Consider the following 26,664-nt stretch of genomic DNA (forward strand, 5'->3'; position numbering starts at 1 on the left):
GTGGCCTCTATATGCATAAACATTTGACAAGACATTTCTTTGATACTTCACTTCAGATGTTAAAATGAACCAAGACAGGTTTTCTTGGTTAAAAGCTTTTTTTTTTATTGGTTACAATATCAACTCATGGCAACATATCAGTATCACCAAGCCACTGTACAAATACAAAAAAAAAAAGGAATTTGGTGTGAAAAAGACTATAAAAATTATTTCATAACAAGTGATTATAATTTCACACAATAGCACTGTAAGATAATTATTATGGCACCAAGTCCCTGGTTTTCACTGGCTTAAAAATAAATAAAATTTGAAGAAAAGTCAGAACTATAGGTTGTAGAGCCAAATGGCAGCATGTTAAATTGATGGCGTGACTGTGGTCACGAGTCGTAACATTAACTCAATTAGTGGTATGTGATTGTAATTTCTCACTTTGTAACGTTTTTTTTCTTCAGATTCATTACCAAATATGGAGCATAGTGCAAAAAAGCAAAATACTGCCGAAGGGATGGACAATACAATACTGCCAGTGTTTCATCAGCTCTTTGAAGTCAAACACCTGAACTCTACACTGTGGTCTAAGCTCATGGCCACAAACCACTCACAATCCAAAGTACAGCCAAACAAGAGTGATGTTACCACTAAAGAGTGCTTTAAGTAACACACATACCTACTCACTGGGAAACTTCCCATCAGCGACGGCACTTTTGAGCATAATTACTAATATGTATACATCAACTGTATACATGTACAATTATAAAAAGGTGGCGAGTTAATTAATTGAATACTAAAAACCAGCAAACTAACCATTTCTGACCAAAAACATCTGGAAAAAGCACAAGCTGGTATGAGGGCTATAAAAATTGGATTCTCAACTGGGTAATGTAAACCCAACAGAAGACTAGGCAAAATATGAAATTTACTGTTGAGCACCTTTTGATAAGTAAACTACTCTGAGTAGACTGCACCGGTATGCATGTACAGTAGAAGAGTGGTTACTATACCAAGGTCAACATGCCAATAATGTTGCATTGCAATTAAATGTAATGACTGATTACCACATCAATACAGGAGTTCCCTTTTTTTATTAAGAGTGATGGTGTAGTTGGCATTTAACACAGATCATGGTTGAAACACTGGCTACCATTTATTTGGAGAGGGTGGGGAGGTTAAAGTAAAAAACATTGTTGCCTTTACTTTTTCACAACAAATGAACCCTTGAAGTCTCATTGCATTGATTGAAAATAAACGTGGATGTACGCTGTATAGTAAGCACTGCTGACGATTCTTTTTTTTCTTCAGGACAAAGAATCTCTAGAAGTCACTAGCAATTGATCTTTTCATAGGCAACGGATTAAGTCAAATATATTTAGATTTTAAACAGTGGGAAACGCTGGCATTGAAAGTAAAGCAAATGGAAATTAAAATGATTTTGTCACCATGACTAGTTTTCAGTTCACAGCTCAGGGTCCATGGATAACAGGATAACAATGGCACAAATGAGAAAAAGTAACACTTAGTTCTAAATGTTATCCACATCATCAGCAAGTTCCCCCCCCCCCCCCCCCCCCCACACACACACACACACACACAACACTGATATGCAACACACTTCACATCCTGGACACCCCATGGATGTTCTCCAGGCTAAAATAAAACATTTTTCTTAACATTCTCTCTAAAAGAAAAAAAAAGAAATTATAAAAATCTTCCAATGCAAAGCCAGGTAGATAAAAACATAAAAATGCAATGGTCACTAGAATCACTGTTATGTCAAGAGAGATTTCATTGCAATTGCTAATAAATACTATAAACTGTACGTCAGTAGAAAGCAGAATCATGTAAAAATTGAACATTTGCCTTCAGACGCAATGGGGAGCCATGTATGATCATGGTGCTCATCTGTAATTATGTTTTTAGTGTTCACTAGTATTGGCAAAGCTAGTACTTCTTTTGGATAATATTTGTTATAGGCATAGTATCTGGCAAACTCTCTTGGTATCTGTATTAGGAATCTAATGAATAAATGTTGCTAGTAAAATCACTTTCTAGTATGGGCTGTATGGTAAGGCAGAATGGAGACACAAATAGTATGCCAAAGCACACCCTCTTCATCTGACCCATGTTTGGTCAGAGTATTGGAGATAGGCACCTGCAGTAGCCAATGGTAGGTCCAACTTGTGAAAAGAAAACTACATTAAACTAAATAAATAAAAGCTCAATAGTCATGGACGATGGTTGATGAGATAATTATCATCCTCAGAGATACAGTACCTCACTGTATGGTAGTGGGTACAATACATAAGTATGTGCTCAAATTCAATGCTTTACAAATGTTGTTCTACAGTTTGTGAGTGCAATCGTCGCTCTCTATATTTCTACCATGTGTACTTTAGTAATAATTAACTCTTCATAGCATGTTTTTCAGTGAGGGGGGGGGAACAAATCATTGAAATAGAAAGAAGGAAAAAAAAGCTTGATTTTTACAGGCTTGTAGCAGGCAACAAGGGGGCGATTTGAGTGGCTAACTTGACTTCAGTTCCAGGTGGTCACTTGGCCACCTGGCAAGAAAAGAATGTGAAAAAACAAACATACATGTTGAGCAGCAGTGATAGCCATCCCTCTCCTCCCATTTGAAGTAACTCTTGTTATAATCAATCAGCCTGACATGAAGCCTTCACTTCTTTAATACAACAGACCACTCCCCTGTAGGTCCATACAGGCCTCATTATTGTTACAAGCTTAAAACATTACACAACAGCTCCTGCTGAGGAGATTATGTTGCTTTCTTGCTGAGCCCCCATACCATTTCCATCATTGTCACTTTTTAAGGGATTCTTATCTCGGCTATAAGGAAATGTAACTACAAATATCTAGTTTGGACAGCCCAGACAAATGTCTAGTTTGGACAGCCCAGACAAATGTCTAGTTTGGACAGCCCAGACAAATGTCTAGTTTGGACAGCCCAGACATGGGGGCATTATGAAGAAGCAGAGTCTTCTTTTTGAGTGATATTGAGTAATCTATTCAGTATCGCAGAGTTGTTGATTTGCAAGGAGCGGATGTGGTCTCCGCATATACAGCATCCAATGATTTGAAACCACAAACCAACTAGTCTGCGCCAAAGAAAAATACCGGGCCTCCAATTAAATATGCAATAGATGTTTTCAGTCTTAGACTAGGAGTCACCAGCTTCTCCTTTAGAGTTAAAACTGCATTCGGCTAAAAGACAAAACAACTGCCTTTGAAAATGAAAACCCCCAGAATGTGGTGAGGAATGCCAACAGGTCATGCCAAAATAAAAATAGTCACCAATCACAGCTATGGTCCCCATGTACACAATAGATTTGGTTACAGATGTGCATGTGCTGTAACTGTCACACATACAACACACACAAGCATATCAACACACGTATGAGAAAAGTGAGTTTAAAATTCAGCAAATGTGTTATCCAAACCTGGGTCCAATAGCCTTCCCAAATACATTTGTTTTAGTATACTTGGCGACCAGATGGAATTTACCAAATAGGACAATACAGGGAGTGTCATTTACCGGTAGTTTAGTAGACAACCATGGGACATTTTTTATATATTGTTTTGTCAGTTTCATATATACTGCACTTACACGTGACTGACAGTTACACCGTTTTAAAATTGTCAAGACGCAGCAAACCCTGACCATCTGGTACACGAAGCGGATAAAAACAAACACGATCGTTTTTTTAATCTTTATTCTATAATGGCTATTTCGCCAAGGTTTGGTGTTATCGTGTGTAGCAATGTGAATAGTATGTACATTTAAACCAAGAAACATAACACGCCCCCCCCCAAAAAAATGAAAAGAAAGAAAAACCTCAAGGGTGAGAAATAAAACTACAAAAATATATACATACACATTATATATGCATATATGATGCATATATACACACATAATGCTATACATATATACTGTATTTATATACAATTACATATTACACACAGACTGCCCTCTAGTTGTAGCGGTAACCTCGGTAACATGCGCTCGTTATCACCGCCCTGGCGGAGAACCAGCAGGAGGACACAGAAGCTTTTTTTTGCCCCCACCCCGTATTTCTAGACTCCCCTTTTACCTTCCGAGTGAATAACTCTTCTCAAAAGCTCCTCAGTTGTTATTGTTGCTGTGTAATAGGCGGGTAAAAAAACGTCACTTGGAAAGGTAGAAAGAGTTGGTACTTTCTCACAGGTGGGCTGGAAGGTTCTTGGGGTGGACAGGAGGGGGAGGCCAGAGTTGGATTTCGTTAGACACAGTGTTCAACCCCTCTAGTCCAGGCCAGCAGGTGGATAAGATGGAGTAAAGTAGATGGAGGTGGCGCTGGGTTGCGTTGGGGTGTATCGGGTATCAGGAGCAGGTTGGTCGGTCGGCAGGACAGCAGGGAGAGGACACGAAGGGGTTCGGATGGGATGGGATGTTGAGATCAAATGAAACTAGGGCGCGGGTCGTCTTGTTAGTTCCAGATCCGAAGGAAACTGTCCCAGGATCCGGTGGCTACAGCCATGCCATCATCCGTAACCCCTAAGCAGCTCACCCTGTTATCATGGCCTGCCAGCACACCTGGACACAAACACAGATGGATAAACACCAGAGAGGTTGAGAAGTCACTTAAAAGATCACAGGACAATTTTGATCCCAGACAACACTGAAAAGCTTAATCGTTTGTAACATGATACTGTCCATGTTGCCGATATTAGCCTCAATAGTATGATACTAGAGCTGTCAAAGTTGGCCAAAAATTTAATTATCATCAAATATTCATTACTAAAAAAACACAGGTTCTAACCATTAAAACCTAGCCTAATTATTTTTGACTACCGCATAAATAAAAACATAGGATATAAATCAAAGTTTCGACATGCATCACTCCGAGGGACACACTGCAAGTGTCAGACAAGTGCGTTATCATTGTTTACAATGGCTGAAGCCACAGGTGTGAATTGGACATGCCAAATCCTGTTGACTCGAGTGTCGTTGTAGTGGTACAGACCGTCCCAAATTAGTTGGAACGACGCAGAAAGGTAAACTCTTTATTACGGGCATCAATGTGTCACAGCCTTTGCTTTACCCCGACATTTGAACGTTCATTTATTTTTAATATTGGGTTTGAAAATGCAATATTACATTTACAGCATCTAACTGTAGATACATTTCTGGGCTTACCTGCTCTCTCAGCCTTGAGTGTGTCCCACACATTGCAGTTGAAGTCATCATAGCCAGCCAACAGCAGGCGTCCGCTCTTGGAGAAGGCCACTGAGGTGATGCCACAGATGATGTTGTCATGGCTGTACATCATCAGCTCCTGGTCCGCACGCAAATCGAAGAGCCGGCAGGTGGCGTCGTCGGAGCCAGTGCAGAAGGCATTCCCATTGGGAAAGAACTTAAGTGGTGGAGGGGCCGGGGGGATTACAAGGTTAATTTTGTATTTATTTTTAATTAGACAGTACAAAGAGGTCAACGAGAGGGGACATGTTTCACACTGCATTCACTGCCAGGACGTTAAGATCATGCGGTATGAACACTAATTAGAACCACTAGGACCTCCAGGTCCCCCACAGAGAAAAACATGTATAAAGAAAGCAGCTGTAGCATCTTTAAAGTGGAATGGGAGGGTCAGGTCGACCTGCATGTCGGAATTTGGCAGTTTATGTGCACGTTCCTTTGCAAACGATGACTTAAAACCAATTAAGACAATAGACCAAGCTATTCACCAAGCTCCAGTTACAGACAAGTATCACTAGGACATCAAGAATATCAAAAGTGTTTGTGTACCGCAGGGTAAGAAAGACTACATATGGTAGCAATTAATAAATCGACAAACACTTTAACAAGCGGTTTGGTGTGGTACTAGCTATAGTTGCAATGTCGTGATTATGGTGTGTAGAATCACAAATACACAAGAGCTATCGAAACTATTAACAGCTTCTTTCTATACATGTAATAAACTATACACATAATAAAGTCTGGTTCACTATGCAACATGCAATGTAACATTGATGTCAACGTGGTTAACTTTTGCATATGATTTGTACCTTAATTACGATGCATGTCATTATAAGCATTAGTATTATTGTCATCACCTGAGTGAACGGTGGAGTGTGTGCATGTGTGCGTTAATGGACAATACAGCCACAGGCTGCATTTGTCACTGCAGCAGTGCACTATGAGCAGGGCCTGGCTGTAAACAAGTTCTTGAGCTTAGTCCAGTTACCCTGGGTAAACATAGTACCTTTCCTTTCCTTTTTGCAGTTTGAGCTTGGGGAAAGGGGTAAAAAACGAAGGCACCTGGAATCACTGTTGCAGATAGCACAGCAGTAGCATTTCGCCATACTGTAATTATGGTTTTACTATTATTTTATTAATGCTTTCCGATTATCGTGTAGATTGACATTAACCACCATTGACTAGTACTGGTCTAGGACATTCAGAACAGTCAAACAGTTGCCAAGTTAGCATTGGGCAATCGCCAATGTGGGGTGGGGGTTCGCGAACGGTCTATTTGGCATACACGCAGTACTGTATAATATCCAACTGGGCACTAATGTTAACAGAAATATCACTAATTTCCACTCCAAGCCAAAGGACAAATTATTATCCAGTTCAGGTAATTAATTAATTCATCTCCCAATCGCCGGGTCAGTGGTACTCACAGCGACAGCGTTAATGTCAGATACATGGCCAGTGAAAGACTGCCTGCACATTCCGTCACGCACGTCCCATAGCTTGGAGGACGCATCGCAGGCCCCTGACACGAAAGTCTTGAAGTCAGGACTGAGGGACAGGCTCATGACGTCCCCCGTGTGGCCCGTGAAGGTGGTGGCCTGCTGGCCTGTCTCAATGTCCCACAGCGCACTGAGAGAGAGGAAGATGTGGTGAGGATCACTCATGGTAGTTTCAAAGCACTCAGGATCAAAGTATCTTCCACACTGCATGTTAAAGCTGCGATCCGCAACTTTCATGCCCTGCCTGGCTGGGACTCACTCACAAGTGCCCAAATGTATACCGCTGAGCTAAGAAAGAAAGCTTGTTTGGCCAGGGATTAAATATGTTTTGAGCTTCATCCAATCTCGTTTGTGGTCTTACCCCATCAAAGGATTGAGAAATGTATTCTCAATACCAGAGCAGCGAGGCAAACATCAACCATCGTGTTAATTAAGTTATATTCACACATTCTGTCATACAGATTGGTCAAAATAATGTTTTATTCAAAGAAATTTATGGATGGCTTATTATCCGACATAGGACGGTAAAGTGAGGCTTTAAAGACAAACGTGCAGTGAAAGAAAACACAAACTTGTGCATTCTCTTGTCCTTGCAGCATTTCTGTGTATGTGAGAAAGGGAGAGGCGGGAGGTGTGTGTGTGTGTGTGTGTGTGTGTGTGTGTGTGTGTGTGTGTGTGTGTGTGTGTGTGTGTGTGTGTGTTTTTTTTTTTTCTTTTCTCTTAATTCTGTGGTGGTGTGAGTACTATACTCACCAAGTGGTGTCTCCAGAGCTAGTCACAATCTGGTTGTCATCCAAGAAACGACAGCAGGACAAATAACCTGAAGATAAAGCCACGGTTCTGCATCAACAGAGTAATTAAAGGCTGTACAATTCTCAAATTTAGGCTGTTCTAAATTAGAGAGAAAAAGGAGTCTGATTTATACTTTGCTGTAAATGGTGTCAAGCAGCGAAAATCGATCGACAAGCTCTCAACGCATCACGACGAGCTTGTAGATCGGCTATTTTGGCTGTATGACAGTTCAAGAGGGCATAAGCTTAGTAGCATCCCTTGTGAGCTACAGTCAAGGTGCCCTTGTGCAAACCAATTAATGCTTTGTCTGAGGCCTCCAGCGGAGCTGCTCAGTGGCACTTCCACTGGAGGATCGAGGTCACACAGAGCTGGTACCAGGTGTGAATGTTTGTGAGGCAAAATAATAGCATGAGTGCTCACCAACCACTGGATGAATAAAGAATAATCCTTGTCGGCTAATCCTAATCCTTGTGCTAATTGCACACACCCGGACATATGCATAAACCGCTAATAATGTGTACACTAGGCACTTGCGGATGGTGGATTTAGCCACGGTTGCCACGGTTAATTTTGAATGTATGCATGCAGTTCCTGTAAGCAAATTTCATACAAAGTAGTGTATAAAAGGCATGAATGGAGCTCACATTGGACACTTATTTTAGGCAGGTGTCCTGCCCACTTGTGTTGACTAACTCACAAGGCTGTAGTTATAGGCAGGTCTTTTGCCTCCTGTGTGTTCATATCTATAGCTCATTATGAGGCTGTAGGTCCAGAACATACTTTTTATCATACAGTAGATGCTAGTTTTAGCGTTTTTGGTTACTTGGTGTTTGTCATTAGTTTTGCTTGACCATATTTAGTTTATTTGCAGCACCACATCTACTATGCGATTATTTACACTGACATGAGACTCATAAGAATGTCTGCTAAATGCCTAAATTGTAGTTGTATATACCTGTGTGCCCGGGCAGCTCTCGGGTGACACGCACGTTGCCCTCGCGTGTCTTGAGGCTGTAAATGGAGCAGATGTTGTCCAAGCCTCCACAGGCCACATAGTTCCCAGAGGGGGCGTAAGCACACGTCATCACCCAAGAGGAACGCAGGGGGATGGCGTGCATCTGGGGAGGGGAAACCAAGTCAAATCATCAGTGGGTTTTTAGTTCTTACTTTATTTAGACAGAACAGCAGTGAGACAGATAATTGAGGCCAAAGAGCGATAAGGGCATGCAACAACACAGGTCTACATTGTGTTTCAGTGGTGACCACCGTTAACACCTTGATTGCCCGGGGTTATTTAATCCATTAAATCAGAGCGCCCAGCGAGTTATAGCAGTGGAGCACTTTTACCGACGGAAAAAGCAGCTAAATGTAGCCAAAACACTCTAGAGGCGATCGACAACGGGAGGTATGATTAATTCTACTGAGACTAGCGACTGGACCACGGTGGGCCGTCTAACACATAATCTTTGCTTAGAATTGGACGGAATGATTTAGATCAAGAGTTATTAATGTTAAGATTTTCGGTCTCGTCGGGTAAACAGGGGGGGGGGATTTTTTGATGACATCCCACTGTTGCGTAAAATCGAATGTTGTGCAACAGACGCTCCCAGCCTGTGGAGCGATGCAATCAAACTGCAGCGTCACACAAAAGCCTCAAAGGTAGCAGATCGAAAAGCTCAAAACTGTTACGCTTGTCGATCGGCTACTTTTTCCATTTCTGAAAGGTTTTTCAGAAAACCTAGGTCATTTAGTCAGGAAGGCGTTTTTAGAAACGGTCTCAGATCCTGCTTCATGTGTGCACCAGTCTTAGATCCTAAGATACTTTTTTTCAAACATTTCGCAATTTTTCGGTTGATTATTATGACTCACCTTATTCGTTGTGTAGCTGTCCCAAATGATCAGTTTGCCATCTTGGGAGGCACTGACAAGTAACCTGGAGACAAGGAGAAGGAGCTTTAAAAACTAAAACTGGCTTAAGTGTTTCTTTATTTGGTCCTAGTCTAGCAACATGCACCAAGCTCATTCAAAGCAAAGGTAACCAGCTAGTGGACAGATTTTTAAGAGATAAATTAGAATAATCTGTCACAAAGCATTATCATATTTTTTATGTTATTACTTTTATTTAGTAAAATGAAGTGATATGGAGGTGGAGCATGTCCAAATCCAGGAATCGAACAAGGAACGTTAAAGTTATGCAAACTGTAATTACAAGCTACACCTGGCAGCCCGGCACGTCATGTTTAGCATGATCCATCTAACCATTCGTTCATTTTAAACTCGCTCCACCTCCCTTCTCTTGGTGGGGCCATTCTTGTGCAATGTAGCCACAAGCATCCAGGGAAGCTACCACTTTGAATATGCCATTCCATGTAATATTCATCACCCCTGTTATGTGGAGGGAACAACATGGAAGACGGGATGACACCAAGGAGGGGCAGGAGAAAAATAAGTGAGACAAACCAGCAAAGGGGTAAGAAGACAGGGAGAGAGAGAGATATGACATGATCTAAATGACTCGTACTGGGCGGCAGATACTTAGAAAGAGAAATAAATGGGAAAGGAGAGAAAGTGAGGGATGGCAGGGGTAAGTACAGACGAGTGAAAAGGTCATGTGGGGTGGAGAAAATAATCATCTATATTTTCTCCCACTTTATCTCGCTCTCTGCTGGGTGCATCTAATCTCTACAGGAACAGGAAGTGGTTTGGCGATGTGGTACCCATCTGCAAGGCTACAATCAAGGGGAGCGCTGCCATGCTCAAATGTCAACGGCTGTGTACAAAATCAACACAGGGTGTGTTTGGCCTCCTACTGGGTCACACAGAGGGCTCTGGGCAACCTTGTGTGTGCACACACACACACACACACACACACACACACACACACACACAGAGTGTGCACACTCACACTTATGTGAACAGCTGAGTATATTCAGGAATGCATGGTTTATAGAAAGTTAAATTGAGGTAATAAGGTCCCCAATGAATCATGGAACTCACCACAGTCCAACAGTTCCTCAATTAGCTTAACTTGTGAGGTACACAGTCTATGAAATTTTATCAGACACAGGTGAACAGCCACATATATTAATCAAGGAACTTTCCATCCACTAGCGGTTTATACTGCATGCATACTACTATCAAAGTATTTTCCCATGGGGGGGGGGGGGGGGGGGGGGGGGGGAAACACAAGCTCTTGACTGACAATCATCAGTGCTCATAATGACTCAAAAGTGGCAGTCAAATCTACAGTTAAAGAAGCAGTGTGTAAGTTGGCTATGGAAAACTGTGCAGCCTCCCGCAGGCATTTGTTTGGACATGTTGTCTCTGGCTTTTTGGTGTTTTGCTGGCTGCCTACTGATCCTCGATCAGTAGTAGTGATAGATAGCCGTCATTGTGGTATTAGTCATATTAGTAGAGATGCAATAACGAGTAGTACTAGCATAGTAATAGTATGTAGCCCCACACCTGGGACTGCCGTCACTGCCCCAGTGCATTGCGTGGGGAGACAGACAGATAAGAAGGCAGATGGTGGGAGAAAAAAACAGTGGTACACACACACATATTACACACAAAGACGGAATTGATTAAAAACACTCGCATTATTATGACTAGTTTGACTAGCTCACAGACCTTGACACATTGTGCCAGTACAGACCGCAGGCACACTGCTTTGTAGTGGCTATCCACGATGTACTGCATAGACATTCATAGAGTAACGTATCATGTAGTACGGTAGTACCGCCACGGCCCAGTGCACTGCATTCATCTTGATAGCAATGTTGTGGCTGCTTGTTAAAAATACCAGTCACAATTAGCAGCCTACTGTCATACTTCTGACACACCAATAGGACAATGTATAGATCTGGACCCTCCGTTACAATTTCTACTGCAATACAAAATGTTGTTAACCTTTGCGGACCATCATACCGTCATTGCAGAGAACGTTAGTGAAAGTAGTCGTACTTTGTTAACACTCATAAGGTATTAAATCAATCATCATACAATCATACAGACAGTTACAGTAGTGTGACATTTGGGTCACAGCATGACCAGTCTATTGTCATGTACCTCGAGTCACTGCCCCAGTGCATTGCATAGATCTTGGCCAGGTGGCCCCTGAGAGTGCGGCGCGTCCTCATCTGTATCCGGCCCACCGAGTCCAGACCAGCTGTGATCTGCCAAAACAAAGGAAGCAACGTCAGCAAGAACACTCACAGCTCACACAGCCTCAATTATACACACACACACACACACACACACACACACACACACACACACACACACACACACACACTCTGACTAATATGATTTGTTACGTTCTTCAGTGAATTTACCACAAAACTCCCACCTTAGTTTTCTCTTACCTGCGACAGGGTGGAGTCACTACATGCTTTCCTAGCATCCTGCAACACAATAATTACAGTTAACACGCATCACTGGCTCATTATTACCTGTATTATTTTACGGATTTTGTGGAAAATGTTGTTAGTTTTTAAGTGTTTCAGTGCAGAATGAACAGTGTCTCGCAAATGCAAGACTCAAAATTGAGGAGCTACAATGGCCATTCATGTGTTATTATACGAGTTAGGTTGTTACGGTTTTGACCAACAGTGGGAATCATAGGGTACTGTGGAATGTCACTGACAAAGATAAAAACAGACGCATACAAACAAACGCATGGATGCACAAACACAAGGCTCCCGTACCCGGATTTGATTGCGTAGTTGCTCAGCTTCCTGTCGTAACTGTTCCAGCTCGCTCATTGTCCCTCTGTGATGCGTTTGGGTTGCTTCAAACACTGCTGCTGGGCTGGGAAAAGCACACGCGCACACACGCTCGCTTCACACTCGCACACACTCGTAACAGCCGACACCTGCAGGACACACCTGCACATGAACATACACACACAGTAACACAGAGAGACAGAGAAAAATACTTTTAGACAGAGGGATGAGGCTCTTCATGAGGGAATGCTCCCATCAAACAAACAGAGGCATCCTGTGGGCTGTTTTGTCACTCTACACCAAAGGGGGATAGGGGGGGTGGGGACAAGGATTCAGGCCTGTAGAAAGCAAGGGTTCATCTGCCCTGAGCCAAGGCACCACAGAGGGTGGCCTGGCTCTTCAAACACCTCCGGACTGGTTCAAAAGGCCATCTGAGCCGTTTTGCTGACCTTTCCTGACTGAATCGGCCTTTTGTGTTATTGCCATTGTGCTGCTGCTTGCTCAGCCCGCACTGGAAAGTCCAGGAGAATGTTGGAGGAGAGAGTAGACGTATTACAAGTAGCACAGTACAGTTCACCAAAGCATGGACTCTCAACTGTAAGTGGGTTGCCTGCACTGGCTGGCTGGGACCTGAATAATCAACCAGTATTTCAAACAACAGCATTCCATTGTTACAGGCAGAAGCTCTTTGAATCCTAAGTAACATTATCTTTACATGAATATCTCAATCTGTGGGTCAGAAGTCAGTAGAGGGTAGAGAGAGAGGTGATGAAAGGTTGCAGAAATAAGTCATTGTCTCCACCAGGCCGAAGGCATGTGGGGAGAGTATGTTTTGCACTCCGTCCGTCCGTGTGTCCGTCCGTCCGTGTGTGTCCCCGTCCGTCCTTCCGTGTGTCCGTGAGCAGCTAATCTCGGCCACCGTTAACCCGGTCGATGCCACATTTTCCACACACTCCCTGGATGCCAACGATGAACCTCTGCCCCAAACTTTCCAGAACGGCCTGTTATAGCGCCACCAGGAGGCCGCTTTGTGCAAAACAAGTTTTTGCACAGTACACCTACAGATTTTGCCCAAACATCACACAAATTGGTACAGTCTCTCTAGAGCCATTCAACGAAACCGCTCTTTCAGATTTCTCACACTCCATCCTGATTGGTTAAGATTGGCTTCCAAAGTTCACAGGAGTGCTCAGTTTCAAACAAAATGCTGCAAATCATGAACACATCGCGTGATTTCCGTGAAATTGTGCACCCACATTCCCACTAGGCCGAGGACAAAATGCCACATGAACAATTTCAACTCAGCCTCAAGGTGGCGCTATAACTGGCCAAAAAGTGTTTTTACCTCTAACTGCATGGATCTGTGGATAACTTTGTATGCCAACTCCCTAGAGGCCAAGGAAAAACCTTTGCCTGGAATTTTTCACATCTGCTCTTTATAGCGCCACCAGGAGGCCGACATATGTAAAACACATTTTCTATTATTACTCCTTCAGATTTTATCCAAATTTCACGCAAATCGGTACACATGATCTCCATAGTCATGTGATCAAGACAGGTTTTTTTTATTTCTCATATTCCATCCTGATTGGCCACGATTGGCTCCTACACTTTTCAGGAGTAGCCCGCTTTGTACAAATCGCCACAACTCAATTATACACGCACATTTTCACTAGGCCGAGGACGACATGCCACAATTTTTTCCTCAAAATCAGCCTCACGGTGGCGCTATAACAGGCCAATTCCTGTTTTTAGCTATAACTGCATCGATCTGTATACAACTTATGTATGCACACATGAAAAAACATTGTACCTGCATCCCTCCAACACGAACCTCCGGCCCAAATCTTCCTCAACAGCCTGTTATAGCGCCACCATGAGGCCACAACCTGACCTGCCCTGGTGGAGACCTGTGCCGATTGGCACTTTATCTAGTTTTATAATGGAACTTTAGGCCCCCCGAGTTGGCTTAACCCCCTTAAAACCCTATAGTATTTTATAGGACCCTAGTCGTCCCCCCCCCCCCCCCCCCCCCCACACACACACACCAAATCTTTTAGCAGTAAATGTAGTTCTACAAGCTCACGTCTCCTGTTACGACACGTCGGTTGTGAGCTTATATAAAATAATAAAAATAAAATATATAAGATTTCATGTGGTTATGCTGGGAATATGGGTGCCACAGCCTGGGTCATATGGACAAAATCAAATGTCATGATATTTTGCTGATATGATACTTATACCAAACACCTCAACATTGATATTGTGGGGATGGCTACTGGTGCTTTGACTGCTTTCACAAGATATTTACACAATGAGATGTTTGATAAATGATCAGTGCTACTGCCTATTGTTACATGGGCAAGAGATAAGAGTTAAACAGTTAAGTTCAGAATATTACATCACTTGTAACTTAGCCTTGAAAACAAAGAAAAAAACACTTTGCCATAATCAGTATTATAATCTTCAAATCAGTATTATAATCTTCAAAACCTCCGAAAATATCCTAGTCTCAAATCACAATTTCGGTGTAATATTGATATAATATATCAATAGACAATATTGTACATTAAAAAAAGGAATACCAGCACTCACTTTAATTATATCCAATAGGATTCTTGTTTTGGCGGGAAACCCTTTGTGTTTTAAGCATTAGGTTATACTTTAGCTATTGAAAAATAGAAGATCTACAAGCTCATATCGCAGTAGAGTGCCGCACTACGAGCTTGTAGGTCAGCCATTTTTTTTTGTGAAAGAATTGTGAAAATGTAGTGCAAATCTTTGAATATATATTCTTTCAGAGCGAATGTTTTGAACTCAAATCTTTGCTTCTGAGGGGTTCCTGGAATAATATATTTTCAGATGGGGGTCGGTGGCCAATTCAATCATTTTTGGGGTCCTTGACATGAAATACTGAGCACCACTGTCAGTGATATAGAAACATAGGTATTTCAGAAAACTGTCAGGATTTAGAAGACATTTTTGAGATTTTGGCATCAAATGGGTTAAGTTTCTGATATAAAGTGAGTGCTGGTTTTCTTTTCTATAGACAATTTCTACCAGAACCATGCACCCAATACGTTCTTACTGTTAACTACTCAACTGAGTGCTTACTTACATATTGATGTATTGCCCAGCCCAGACAACCACTGGATTACAGAACATGTACTACAAGGCACTGCTGCGTGATGTGGTACATTAGACTACATTCATCATTGCAGGGCGTATGTGTATATGAGTAAGGGAGAGAGTATGCGAGTATGTGAGAGAGCCAGAAAGAATGAGAGCAAACGTATGCTTGTACATGCGCATGCAAGAGGATAAGAGAGAGAGCGAGTGTGTGTGTGTGTGTGTGTGTGTGTGTGTGTGTGTGTGTGTGTGTGTTCCACCTTTGGGAACCCAAATATGGGTCACTGTGCACTTACACTCCTCAGAAATGTTCGGACCATCATCCCCTCAGATTCACAGCCTGCAGTCAACAGTCAAATCTTACAAGATAAATCTTTCAGTTCCAGTCTCTATAATTCAACAATTAGACCAACCACTAACTAACAGAGGCTACGGCGGACATATTTAGTATACTGTACATTATGTAGGTAGGCTATAGAACACATTAACACAATGTACTACGACAGGAGTGATTGTGAGGTTTGAGCTGTCAAACTGGTGGCAAGTACTTCTACTTGAATTCTAAGCAATGCATTAGTGCATCATTTTTATCTCAATAAAATTGATTCAAGAAAATCAACCATTGACTCATGTTAGAGACAGAATAAGAAAAATGATTCAGAGACAGAGAGAGAGAGAGAGGGAGAGAGATAATGTCTTGACTAAGTCTGAATTATTCGCTGTACGGTATGTTGTGCTCCAGTGTAACAGAAAAATAGCACACGTACAAGCTCACAATGTGTCAATGTGATGCACTGCCCGTCCCTGTTGCCTTATTAACAGGCATCAGGGACAGAGTCAGAGTGTTGCAACTCTTTCAGCTGCCTAGCAGTGACGTCACTCCCCCTCCTCCCACCAGCTGATGCAAAAAAACCTGAAGAGAGGCTCACTGGGCACAGGCCTGCGTGTGATAGCGCTCTGGACTGTTGCAGGACCATTACGTCCCTGGTTGGTCCCTCCAACTCTTCTACGTCACACAAGGAGTGCCTCATGCGCAAGCAAACGACCCGGTTTGACCTTCAACAGCATGTCACATGTATCAATCAAATTCAAGGATAGCGTCATGAAACATACAGATGAGATGAGGGGTGAAAAGGCTTGACTGAGAGACACTGGAGCCTGCCTGGAAAATTACATGAGGGAGTCCTTAATGTGGGCGTGGTCAGGCAGTGAGGTCAAGATTCACAGGATGTGAGACAGCTCAAAATAATATAACCAAATGGATCCCTGTGTTAAATTAACTACAATAAGGACACGTGTTATTTGTAATGTTAGAAATAATTGTAAGTTCTCTGAATACAGACCATAAATGTAAAAGTAATTTTCTGTCTCTATTTAAGTGCAATTGCTACAGCTATCTAATCTTCAATCTAATCTAATCTCACAACATTGTGATTCTCATCGTTTAATATTTACATTTAGATAGTGTTCAATTGATTTGGTTTTTATTGACATTTACCCAAATAAAAGCATATTATGCATTGTATATTTGTTGACTACATTTTGACAGATGTGATTGTGATGACAGAATTAGGCTGTGTGTCATCAATTGTTAAAGAACTTTTCTCGGGACACGAGTCACACGACGACACTGTAGCATTACAATAAAACGGTGGGCGGCACCCCTGCTGACATAAACAAATGATATTGTGGCAAATGCACAAGTCCTACATGTAATTCAGCGGCCAGAGAACAAATGTCTGCCTCAAGTGGGTCCCCGATGCGGTCTCCTCAGTGTTCTAATCTGCCCTGCCATCTGTTGCAATGTTATGTATCGATCAGACCGCTGCCTACTGATACATCAAGGAAATCTAAAATCATTTAATGGGTTTGAGACCAGGGCTGTCCCCATTTTAATAGTCAGTCGGGAGAACCCTCAGTCAATGGGGATTCTTTAATTCGAGAAGTCAATGGTATAGTATAGAGAATCCTCTGTAGGACACATTATTTATATAATATTGATTTTTATTATTATTATTATTTATTTATTGGGGGGGGGGGGGTGTCAATGAATTAGTGCCATTGGTGGAGATCTGTCTTTTCAAATCCAACCGCCGGCTACCTTAGACGGAGATCTCAGTCTTTTAATAGAGCGCTATACTACTAATGTCTATGAGCACCGTTGTTGCACGACGACAAAGCAGAAATCATTCGTCTGTCATAACGGTTCCCCCCTCATTGACTCAAACATTAGGCGAAATCTTCCCACTTCCCGGGATTTACTGAATGTGTCAAACTGACATATTGAGCCTATGACACACAGTGTGGCTTCCCCCCAGTAGGCTACCTTCACATTCAGTAGATCCTGTGATCTTTTGTGGCCACATGTAGGACTATAGAACATTTTAAAAAGAAATCGCTATAAACATACATATTATAGATATATTACATAATACATCTTGCTCAAATGCCCCCACACCCCTGTCAAAAACAGCTAAAATCCCTAAAACGAAAGAAAGCAGCAAATGAAAAAGAATTAACTCATCTTGTACTCTCTCTAATAGCAGCCTAAAACCTGAACCTTGGTTGAAAAAAAAAACTAAAGTTGTCCTTTAATATTCGAACCAGAATATTCTAATTAGGACAGAACATCGCCGTTATGATTAATCTGCAGAGGCAGCATAGATTCAGAGAAAACTAGACATGCACTCTGTCGAGATGCCAACTTGTGCCTTGCACATTACTTGTGCGCAGAGCGCACCATGAGATGCGCTCAACACTGGCATCACCGTTTTCAAAGAAAACGGATATATTGTGTCACCATCAACATCGACAGCTAATAGGAGAGCACCATTCTTGGCGATGTAATCAAAAGATGCTGGTCCCTGAATGATTCAAGAGAGGACACCGACATACATACCCAGCTGATCGCAGTACTTACGCACTCTGCTCACACAAGTATACCCAGCCGATCGCAGTACTTGCGCGCTCTGCTTGCACAAGTAATAAGGACGTTTGTCGGCCTGTAAACCAGGAAGTGAATGGCTGCACGTGCAGAAAAACCGGTCCTGGAGGTCTAGTTACCTAGCAACGGCCGCTGTAAAGAAAATGGTTTTAGCGATCCTGTTTTATATCGATAAATAATACCTTAAGATGTGTCTGTACACACGCCACAGGCACCCTGAGGTTTGATAAGAAGACACATCCTAGGCGTCATCATAAGTGTTAAGACTAAGCTTCAGACCTCCCAAAACAAACTAATTTGACTACTTCTCGGCCTGGCCCATGATGACCCACCTCTTTCCAACCCATTTTGCTAGTCTAAAGTGGCTCCGGGTAGAAGACAAAGTTAAGCAATTGAAAATGGGAGGGACATTCAAAATTGAAAAATGCAGCCTCTATGCCCTCAGTACCCGCATACCTGACCCAATATTAGGGGGTGCGTGAACAACGATCTGGTACCACCTACTTTCAAACATGGGTAAATTCTCCTTCTACAGCAGGGCCACTCAGGTGTGGAATGCCCAGACCCTCCCTCAAAAACATGAAAAACACTTATTTTAAAACGGGCCTGAAAATCCACCTTTCATCAGGCCCAAGGGAGAGGAAATGAAATGATCCTTCCCTGATTCCCCACCCACCCTGCCTTTCCTTTTTCTATTTCCTTTCCTATTCCGATATAAAACGCAGCTAAACATAGTGTGGACGGAGGTAAAAATAATCGTCACAAACCCGGAAGCAAACCCTTGCTGGGCGACACCAAGTACGGGTAAAAATAATTCTAGCAATGCTGGATGCATTATAAACTACTAAGGGGTCGTCCAATGTCACCCTAGGCATAGAATGAGTTAATTATTCAATTAACACAGAATCAAAGGTTTTATGGTCATGATTCACCAGGATCCTGGACGGCTGGATTCTAGGCTTAAAATGATTTATATAAATATTTTTGTAAATCTCGATGGGAAAAATAAATGTCAGATTTTTCAGTGCGTCCTGAAAACCAAAAAGTATTTATTTAAAGACCTTTAAAGCCACGGAGAAAGCCAACTCGGATCGTGACAAATCATGACAAATAACACAATATTTTGGGGTGAACAAATAATTACACAGAAGAAAAACAAAAAATGTGTTGTACCCTGCCCTTTTTTTCCTTCCAATTATTTGTTCGGCCCAAAATAGTGTTTGTTGTCATGATTCGTCACGATCCGAGTTGGCTTTGTTCGAGGCTTACAGATCTTTAAAAAAATACTTTTTGAAATGTCTATGGGAAGGGGGCAGGACTGCGACGCTCTATAGACCACTGAGATCTGACGTCACTGCAGCTAGAGGGTGCCATTCCCGTTGGTTCGTGTTGTTTTTTATTCCCAGCTTTGTGTGTCTCTGCGTGTACCACAAATGTGATGCTTTGATTGGCTGAACACAGAATGTGATGTATAATGATGTATGATTGATGATAAGAGTGCCCCTCACTTGACACAAGTATAATTATTATTTGTATTGGAATCCCCATAGGGCAATCGTCGATCACCTCATATAAGCCATTTGAATAACGGAGAATCTCCAGAATCTGTGTGTGTGTGGCTTTTTCCCTCGTGACGTCATGTGACAGGCAACCATGTCTATGGACTTTTAATGTTTGCTTTAAGCAGCCCCCCCCATCCATCTCTCTCCATGTGTTGTACCAACTTGGTAAATTTGCAAGTGTGACTCACGTCGCGGCAACCACACTGGTTATCATCACAATAATATGGCCAGTCTCATATATGGGCTCAATATTGATGACATCAGGTATCTCCATATATGGGCATAACAGGGATTGTAGTAGGGCATCGTCTGGGAATGCCCATATATGGACCTTTTTTTCTTATTGACGTTTTCAGGCCTGAAACAACAGAGCTTAATACAGCACAGTTGAGAAGCACGAGTGACACTGTGACCGATGTCAGATCAACATATTGATGCCAGATCGACATATGGAGACAGCCATATATGGAGTGTGTCATGAGGCGTGATGTGGCGTGACGAGGCATGACCATATATGGAGGTGTGATGTGAAACAACACGAACCAACCAACCAACCAGTCAACCAACCACCAGTGGACCCAGCCAGGACCATGCAGCCACAGAGCATGGCACAGTGACAGGGATGACAAAGGAGGGGCTGTGTGTATTGGAGATCCCTATTGTCGAGTGTGGCAGCCAGCTACAGTAGCTAGCGCTGCTTGGCACCGCCACAGCCAGGTCTGTGTGGGGCTAAGCCTGGCCATGGGAGGCTCAGTCTCATCTCTACTGCCATGACCCACTGCCGCCACCACCACCACCACCACCACCATCACCATCAACTTCCAAACCAACTTATTCAACCCTTAACTGGGGCTGTTCGCTAGTGAACATAGTTCCTGTGTGTGTGTGTGTGTGTGTGTGTGTAACTATGAATATGTGTTGCGGAAAATTAGCGGAATAGAAAAAAATGGAAATAAATTCAGTTTTTAATCAACTAGTTATGAGAATAAAAATACACACAGGTCACCCTCTTTCCTTCCCTTGACCTCTCCCCATGAAGGTCTAGAGTGTCGTGCAATACAACAAAGTATCCTACTGTAGTCCCAGACTCTCTCTCTCAGGTTGCTATAATGGACCTTGGTCATAGTGAAGAGCAGTACACGTTAGTCATAGGACACACTGCCCCTAATGACCCGGTCACAATGCTAAGTCTGAGTTCAGGAACAGAAGGTCTGAAGCTTAATTTACAGATCATTCAGAAAAAGGAGAAAAAAAAGAAATCACACCCGTGTGAAGTGAGGGGCGCCCTTATCATCTTACATCGGAATATTAAAGTCTAACTCATGTTACTATGATTAGGTCAGATGTAATGATGATGTAAAACAAACTGTCAAAACAAAACATTAAACCTGTATATAAGAGGGGTTAGCTCCCCTCAAAAATAGAATAGTCTATCGTGGAAAGGTTATTTTCGTCCTTAAAGGCATTTTATTTTGAAGTTTCAGCTTGTCTATGCTGGAAACGCTGACTGGGAAATTTCTGAACCAATCAGAGCGTTGCATCCCTCCAGGCTATGGGTCCTATACGTCCGTCTCATGCACAGTGGTTTGTTTACAAAGTGACAGATGACAGAAAAGCCAGGGGATGTTTTTCTAACCTGTACACAACCTATATACTTATTTTAGCGTGATGATTCGGTTGAAAACAAGTAATACACTGTCTGGATGTCATCTTCAATTGGATTAAAAACGGAGGATTTCTGTAATCAGTAGCACCTGTGTTCTGACGGACGCACACATATGGGAAACAAACTGGTGAGCTTCATTTTTATTGGCTTTTATTCATGTGGGCCTCGACACGTCATCACGCAGCACGTTTTCATTTTCAGGAAGTAATTAAAAAAAGATATAGTTGATATAAAAACACACAAAAATGAGAATTTTCCCATTTTTTTGGCATCCATTGTTAAGTATGCCCCTATGATGACCACGGATATGGTCTAAAAGTGTGAAAAACATATTCTTCATTTCACCAAGTCATTTTAGGAAACGACTGCTCTAGCTGTTTTATGATTTGCCATTAATTATTGTAGTGGCATTACAAACTGTCATAAAAAAAAAGAAATAGCCCTACCCCGTACCCAGCATACTCTCAGTATCATGACAGTATTACAGATGACTGAGGTCTACAGCCTGTAACCAGAATACTCCCTTAAAACACTATCGACCTCTTTTTTTTCTGCCAACCTCAAGCCAACTCGCTCGGTGGGACAGTTATTATATTTGTTTTACTACAAATAAGGTTAGAAATACGTTTAGGCACCGCTTTATTGAGGTTAAAGGGTAACTTTTTTTAGTTTTGGGTTGTGTAGTTACCTTGCCATGATGCAACTCTAAATGTGGAATAGGAATATGGTTAGGGTTAACCTTTTTTGCATAGTTTATTGAGGTTACGTTTAGGCATACCAGGCAGAGCAGTTACGGCGACTCCGTTTTGAGGTGAGCGTTCTGGTATTCCTACAGCCACCTTTAGACCTCTGCTCTTTTACAGTAAAATGTCACCGATGTGAAATTTAAACATTTAGGAATGACCTAAACAGAAGACATTACGTCATGGTGCTGGAGGGGTTGGATACAGAAAGAGAGAGCCTCCTTTGGATAAATAATTGGCCCCTTTAGAGAGGTGCCTTGGTTGAACCATTTAGCTTGTTTCCCACATGATGACTTTGGTTTGAATCTGGCTATTAATTACCAAGTCCTCTAGTCTCGCAGCAGCCAGATTAGATATACAACTTCTGAGTCAAACTAAACGTTTATTATTTAAGGACCAACCTGAAGACAAAAAGAAAGGGTCAGACATACTGTAACATTAACTACAGATCGAAGCTTCCCTTACAGCGCAGCCAAGCAGAGGCTTCCCTGAGATGTTCTCTGGCAAAACACAGTCATAACTTGTGAGACCCTCCATAACTGAACACACATGACATGAGATGATGATAGGTCTTACCACATGAGAATGAGACTTCTATTCACCCCATCTCTATAGTATATCTCCTAAGATAGGCATGCGCCGTTTTTTATAGTCGTCTAAATTAGGCTAACGATGAAAAAATACATTAACAGTAAACAAAATAGTATTAGTTGAAAAATACAGCTTCCGTCTGATACTGTATCATAGACTACTTCCCATTAAGTTTGAAAATACTGTATATTGAAATTGTAATAGCCTATGCCATAGGCTATTACAATTTCAATATACAGTATTTTCAAACTAGGCTAGTCTAGTGTATAGTCCCATAGGCCCTATACACTAGACTAGCCTGGGATTTTGGTATATTGCAAAATGCCATCTTTTCCCATCACATTCCGTCAAATATTGCTAAAAGAAAATGCACTATGGTTATCTTTACACATTTTACCCACATCACCCTACATTTTAAGTCATCATGAATGTTAGTGTCACTGTCACCACCTACAATGGGAAATCATAAGTGGTGTGTTCCAGTAACTAGACTAAAGTGCATGAAAGTGAAAGTAGCTTGGCAGGGCAGCACCACCAGGTGTAAACTTGTCCACTCACTATTCCAAACATGTGGAGAATGAAGATCTTGGCTGATCCTTCCTTCCAGTGTACCGGAACTGACATGTGATGATGTGAGTAAAACAATGTTTAAACGAATTATAATCCCTCGCAATTTTGACAAGAATCTCCCGAAATACCTCAGACCAGACAATCACAGAGCCCAAGTCTTATGGACATCTTTAATGAGTCACTGTCTTATTGGTAAAACCTAAAGTCTATACAAGCCATTAATTAGACTGTAGTGTTTAAATTGTCTGCACCTATATAATCCCATATCTGGACTAGAGAAATATTATCGGTGATATAGATTAAGCAATACATCGACATCGCCTCCTGATCTGCGCCCCTACACGAACGAAGTACCATGCAATTGCCTAGCCCTGGACCAGGGCTAGCAATTGCCCCTGGAAGGAATGAAGGCAGAAATCATTGAATCAATGCATTATTGATAACATGGAACATGTTTTAAAACACCCAGATCATCTTGCTCCATATAGATGAAACGAGTAGACCTACCAATAAATGAAACCGGTCTCACGCAGACAGTGTTTTCTTATTATTGTAAGTAACGTTTTGAGTATATTTCCGCCTGCCTGAGAGTCATTTGACAGCCGTGCTGCAAGGCCGCGCTTGACAACAGTGTCATTTCAGCAAATGAAAGAAAGATATGTATAAACAAAGTATACTACAGCATTGAGAGAATATAGGATCCATGGGCTCGCCCCAGCAGTCATTTAAGTAACAGCATTAATGCTTTCCTACAGGTTTTACACATCTTTACACGTAGCCTATAGCCTACATAAGAAATGCCGACATGAGCCAAGCAGGAAATAAAAGGCAAAAGAAAATGTCAAGACAGACGGAGATAAGCTCCCATTTACAATCCATCGCGCCACGTACATTGTCGATTGCCGACAAGAACCCCGGGTCTTCAAGCTCGAGGACCCGGGGTTCTTGTCGGCATGCGACGCCGTGAATTAGGCAATAAAATAAATAACACCACGCTCTTTACCTGAAACAATCGGGCTTCTTTATTATCCACCGGGCTGTCCGTCGCTCAGAATCTCGTCGCTGCCCAAATCCGTTTTTCAAATGACAATCATGGTTCCAGCTATTAGAGAAATGGCAGGGTTATCTGTATTAGTTTTAGACAATTAAAACGGGGGTAATTAAAGAGACAGACGCTTCTCTCTCGGACGCGCGACACACACGGGGAGGAAGAAGATTTGAGTAAATTTTTCACCACCAAAGCAGCGTAATCACCACACCCATGAAAGTGGGAACATAGCAACAGCTTTACGCCGAGGGGTGCGCTCACACAAACCACTCACTTTTCAAAGCCGATGGTGCCTTTTAAAACGCCACAATACATTTACCTTTATTATACTAAGTGCCCGTTTTATATTCCACACGCCCGCTGAGTTTAAATTACGCCTGCTGTGTGCAAGAATGAGGCGCTTGGATAGAGTGGATCACCTACGCGAAGAATGGTATTGCCCGTCAGCCCCCTCAACAAAAAGAAACAGAATGGGACACACAGGAAACAAAATTGTAAACCGCAATTGCAACATTGTAGTATTCAATCAGATGGACTTTGGTTTGCCAATTAAGCCAACCCCTTAGTCTAAAATGTTTACCTTTAAGTGAAGACTAGTAGGCTATACTAAAAAGTGGTGTGTAGTGTACTGTGTACCTGTATTTTAATATCCTGATTGTGTAGTGGAAATGAAAGTGTGTAGAAGTCTTGTCTTCTGTCAACATCACTTACTAACATAATATTTTCCATCATCATCACAAGTCACAACAACATCTAAACGTAAAGCTATACAAATTGTGACAAAGAGGATTTCACTCGCACCACACTATTATGTGCTCTCAGTCACCTTATGGAAATATAGGCTCATTGAAGAAATCTCTCCATTAACAAAATATACATTTTTAATGTGTGAGAGCAGTGGGATATGTAGGCCTTTTTGTTTTATCTCTGCACAAGCCATAATCAATGAAGGACAGATGAAACTTCCCTGGCTTCCTTTTGGAATAGCATTAGGTCAGATGAAGCCTAATTGAATTCACACACAGGCAGCAATAGATTAAACCCGCCAATCCCATTTCCACTGACATGTACTGTATGCTTTATGAGGATTAGGATTTAGAGATGATAACAGATTTAGTAGTGCTTAGTCTTTTGTTGGCTTTACTATTATGATTACACATTTTGGAGAGCCGATCCGTGAAGATGACCAATGTCCATTCAGAATCATAATTTGCTGTTTTAAATAGGATGAATTAGATTAAATAAATTGCGGTAAATGATGATTTTTATTGTTTGGACTATACAGGATATAAACAAATCCATGCATTAATTATATTTACAGTGATTAAAGGGACATACACATGACATAGTAAGGAGGTATTGTAAAATAAAACAAGATGTGACAATAACCTGAGGATAACATATCACTTTGGAATGGAATCTTTCTTTCCGTTTATGTCTGAAGTTGCTTAATTTATAAATCCACAGCTGTATGGTTGCTCAATGAACATATCAGTCATTTCCAACTAATCATAGTTATTTGCAAATCACACCTATACCCCTACGGTATATGTATATTCCTTGAGTTTGTCACATTTTGTACTGTACTGTAGTAGGCTACTCCTAACCCATACCATGTCATATTAATATTTTGGCTTATAAGAAAAGTGAAAATGATTTAAATGGACATTCATGTATAAACCAGTAAACTAGTATTGCTGCTGTGCATTATTGCTCTCTAGAGAGCAGCAGAGAGAGAGAATTCATTAGCCAACTGAGAATCAGAGTCAAGGTGTCCAAGAGCACATCTGCAGCCAATCGGGTCCCTTACACCATTGCTTGGCAACCGAAAGGAGAGGGAGGGAACGAATTGACACTGTAAAAATAGCACATCAATAGCCTGGTGTTTGAAAAAAACACACATGCTGCCTGTTCTATAAATAGCCCCTGGGAGCTTGGACCAGGTATCCTCCATGTACAGTCTAGCCCAATTTACATTTCATAGATGCAACATGTAAGCTTATTTCTGGTGTGCAACACCATCGTGTATTGGAATATAAATTAAGCATATTTCATCTATCTCTTGTCCTTCCGTAACATGTTTTCTTTTTGCATAGATGAAAACACAACCTAGCTAGTAAACTGATATTACTGTAGACCTAAATG

At 41.8% G+C, this 26,664-nt stretch overlaps 1 protein-coding gene across 2 annotated transcripts; it reads right to left on the minus strand.

Annotated features, from left to right (window-relative positions):
• Nucleotides 1–79: 79 nt before the first annotated feature.
• Nucleotides 80–24,699, minus strand: LOC310860407 (guanine nucleotide-binding protein subunit beta-4). 2 transcript variants are annotated; one of them, XM_083767289.1, is made up of 11 exons: nucleotides 24,475–24,699; nucleotides 12,249–12,428; nucleotides 11,907–11,945; nucleotides 11,611–11,717; nucleotides 11,008–11,022; nucleotides 9,412–9,475; nucleotides 8,498–8,660; nucleotides 7,504–7,570; nucleotides 6,679–6,880; nucleotides 5,192–5,408; nucleotides 80–4,588 (listed from the first exon to the last, which is right to left on the minus strand). In XM_083767289.1, exons 2-11 carry the CDS (start codon nucleotides 12,303–12,305, stop codon nucleotides 4,482–4,484), a joined length of 1,038 nt encoding a protein of 345 aa, XP_083623415.1. In that variant the 5' UTR covers nucleotides 12,306–12,428; nucleotides 24,475–24,699; the 3' UTR covers nucleotides 80–4,481. The 2 variants fall into 2 exon arrangements, with proteins under 2 accessions (XP_083623415.1, XP_083623416.1); XM_083767290.1 differs by lacking the exon at nucleotides 11,008–11,022.
• Between the last annotated feature and the right edge of the window lie 1,965 nt (nucleotides 24,700–26,664).

The sequence above is a fragment of the Protomyctophum parallelum genome, assembly GCF_964188405.1.
Source record: "Protomyctophum parallelum genome assembly, chromosome: 6".
In the NCBI taxonomy this organism is placed as follows: Eukaryota; Metazoa; Chordata; class Actinopteri; order Myctophiformes; family Myctophidae; genus Protomyctophum; species Protomyctophum parallelum.

Coding starts and splice junctions, on each gene's coding strand:
- LOC310860407 (XM_083767289.1), bottom strand. CDS start 12,305: ATGAGCGAGCTGGAACAGTTACGACAGGAAGCTGAGCAACTACGCAAT. Junction 11,718..11,906: donor GTGACTCCACCCTGTCGCAG/GTAAGAGAAAAC, acceptor TTGTTTTGGCAG/ATCACAGCTGGTCTGGACTC. Junction 5,409..6,678: donor CTGACATTAACGCTGTCGCT/GTGAGTACCACT, acceptor CCACCACTTAAG/TTCTTTCCCAATGGGAATGC.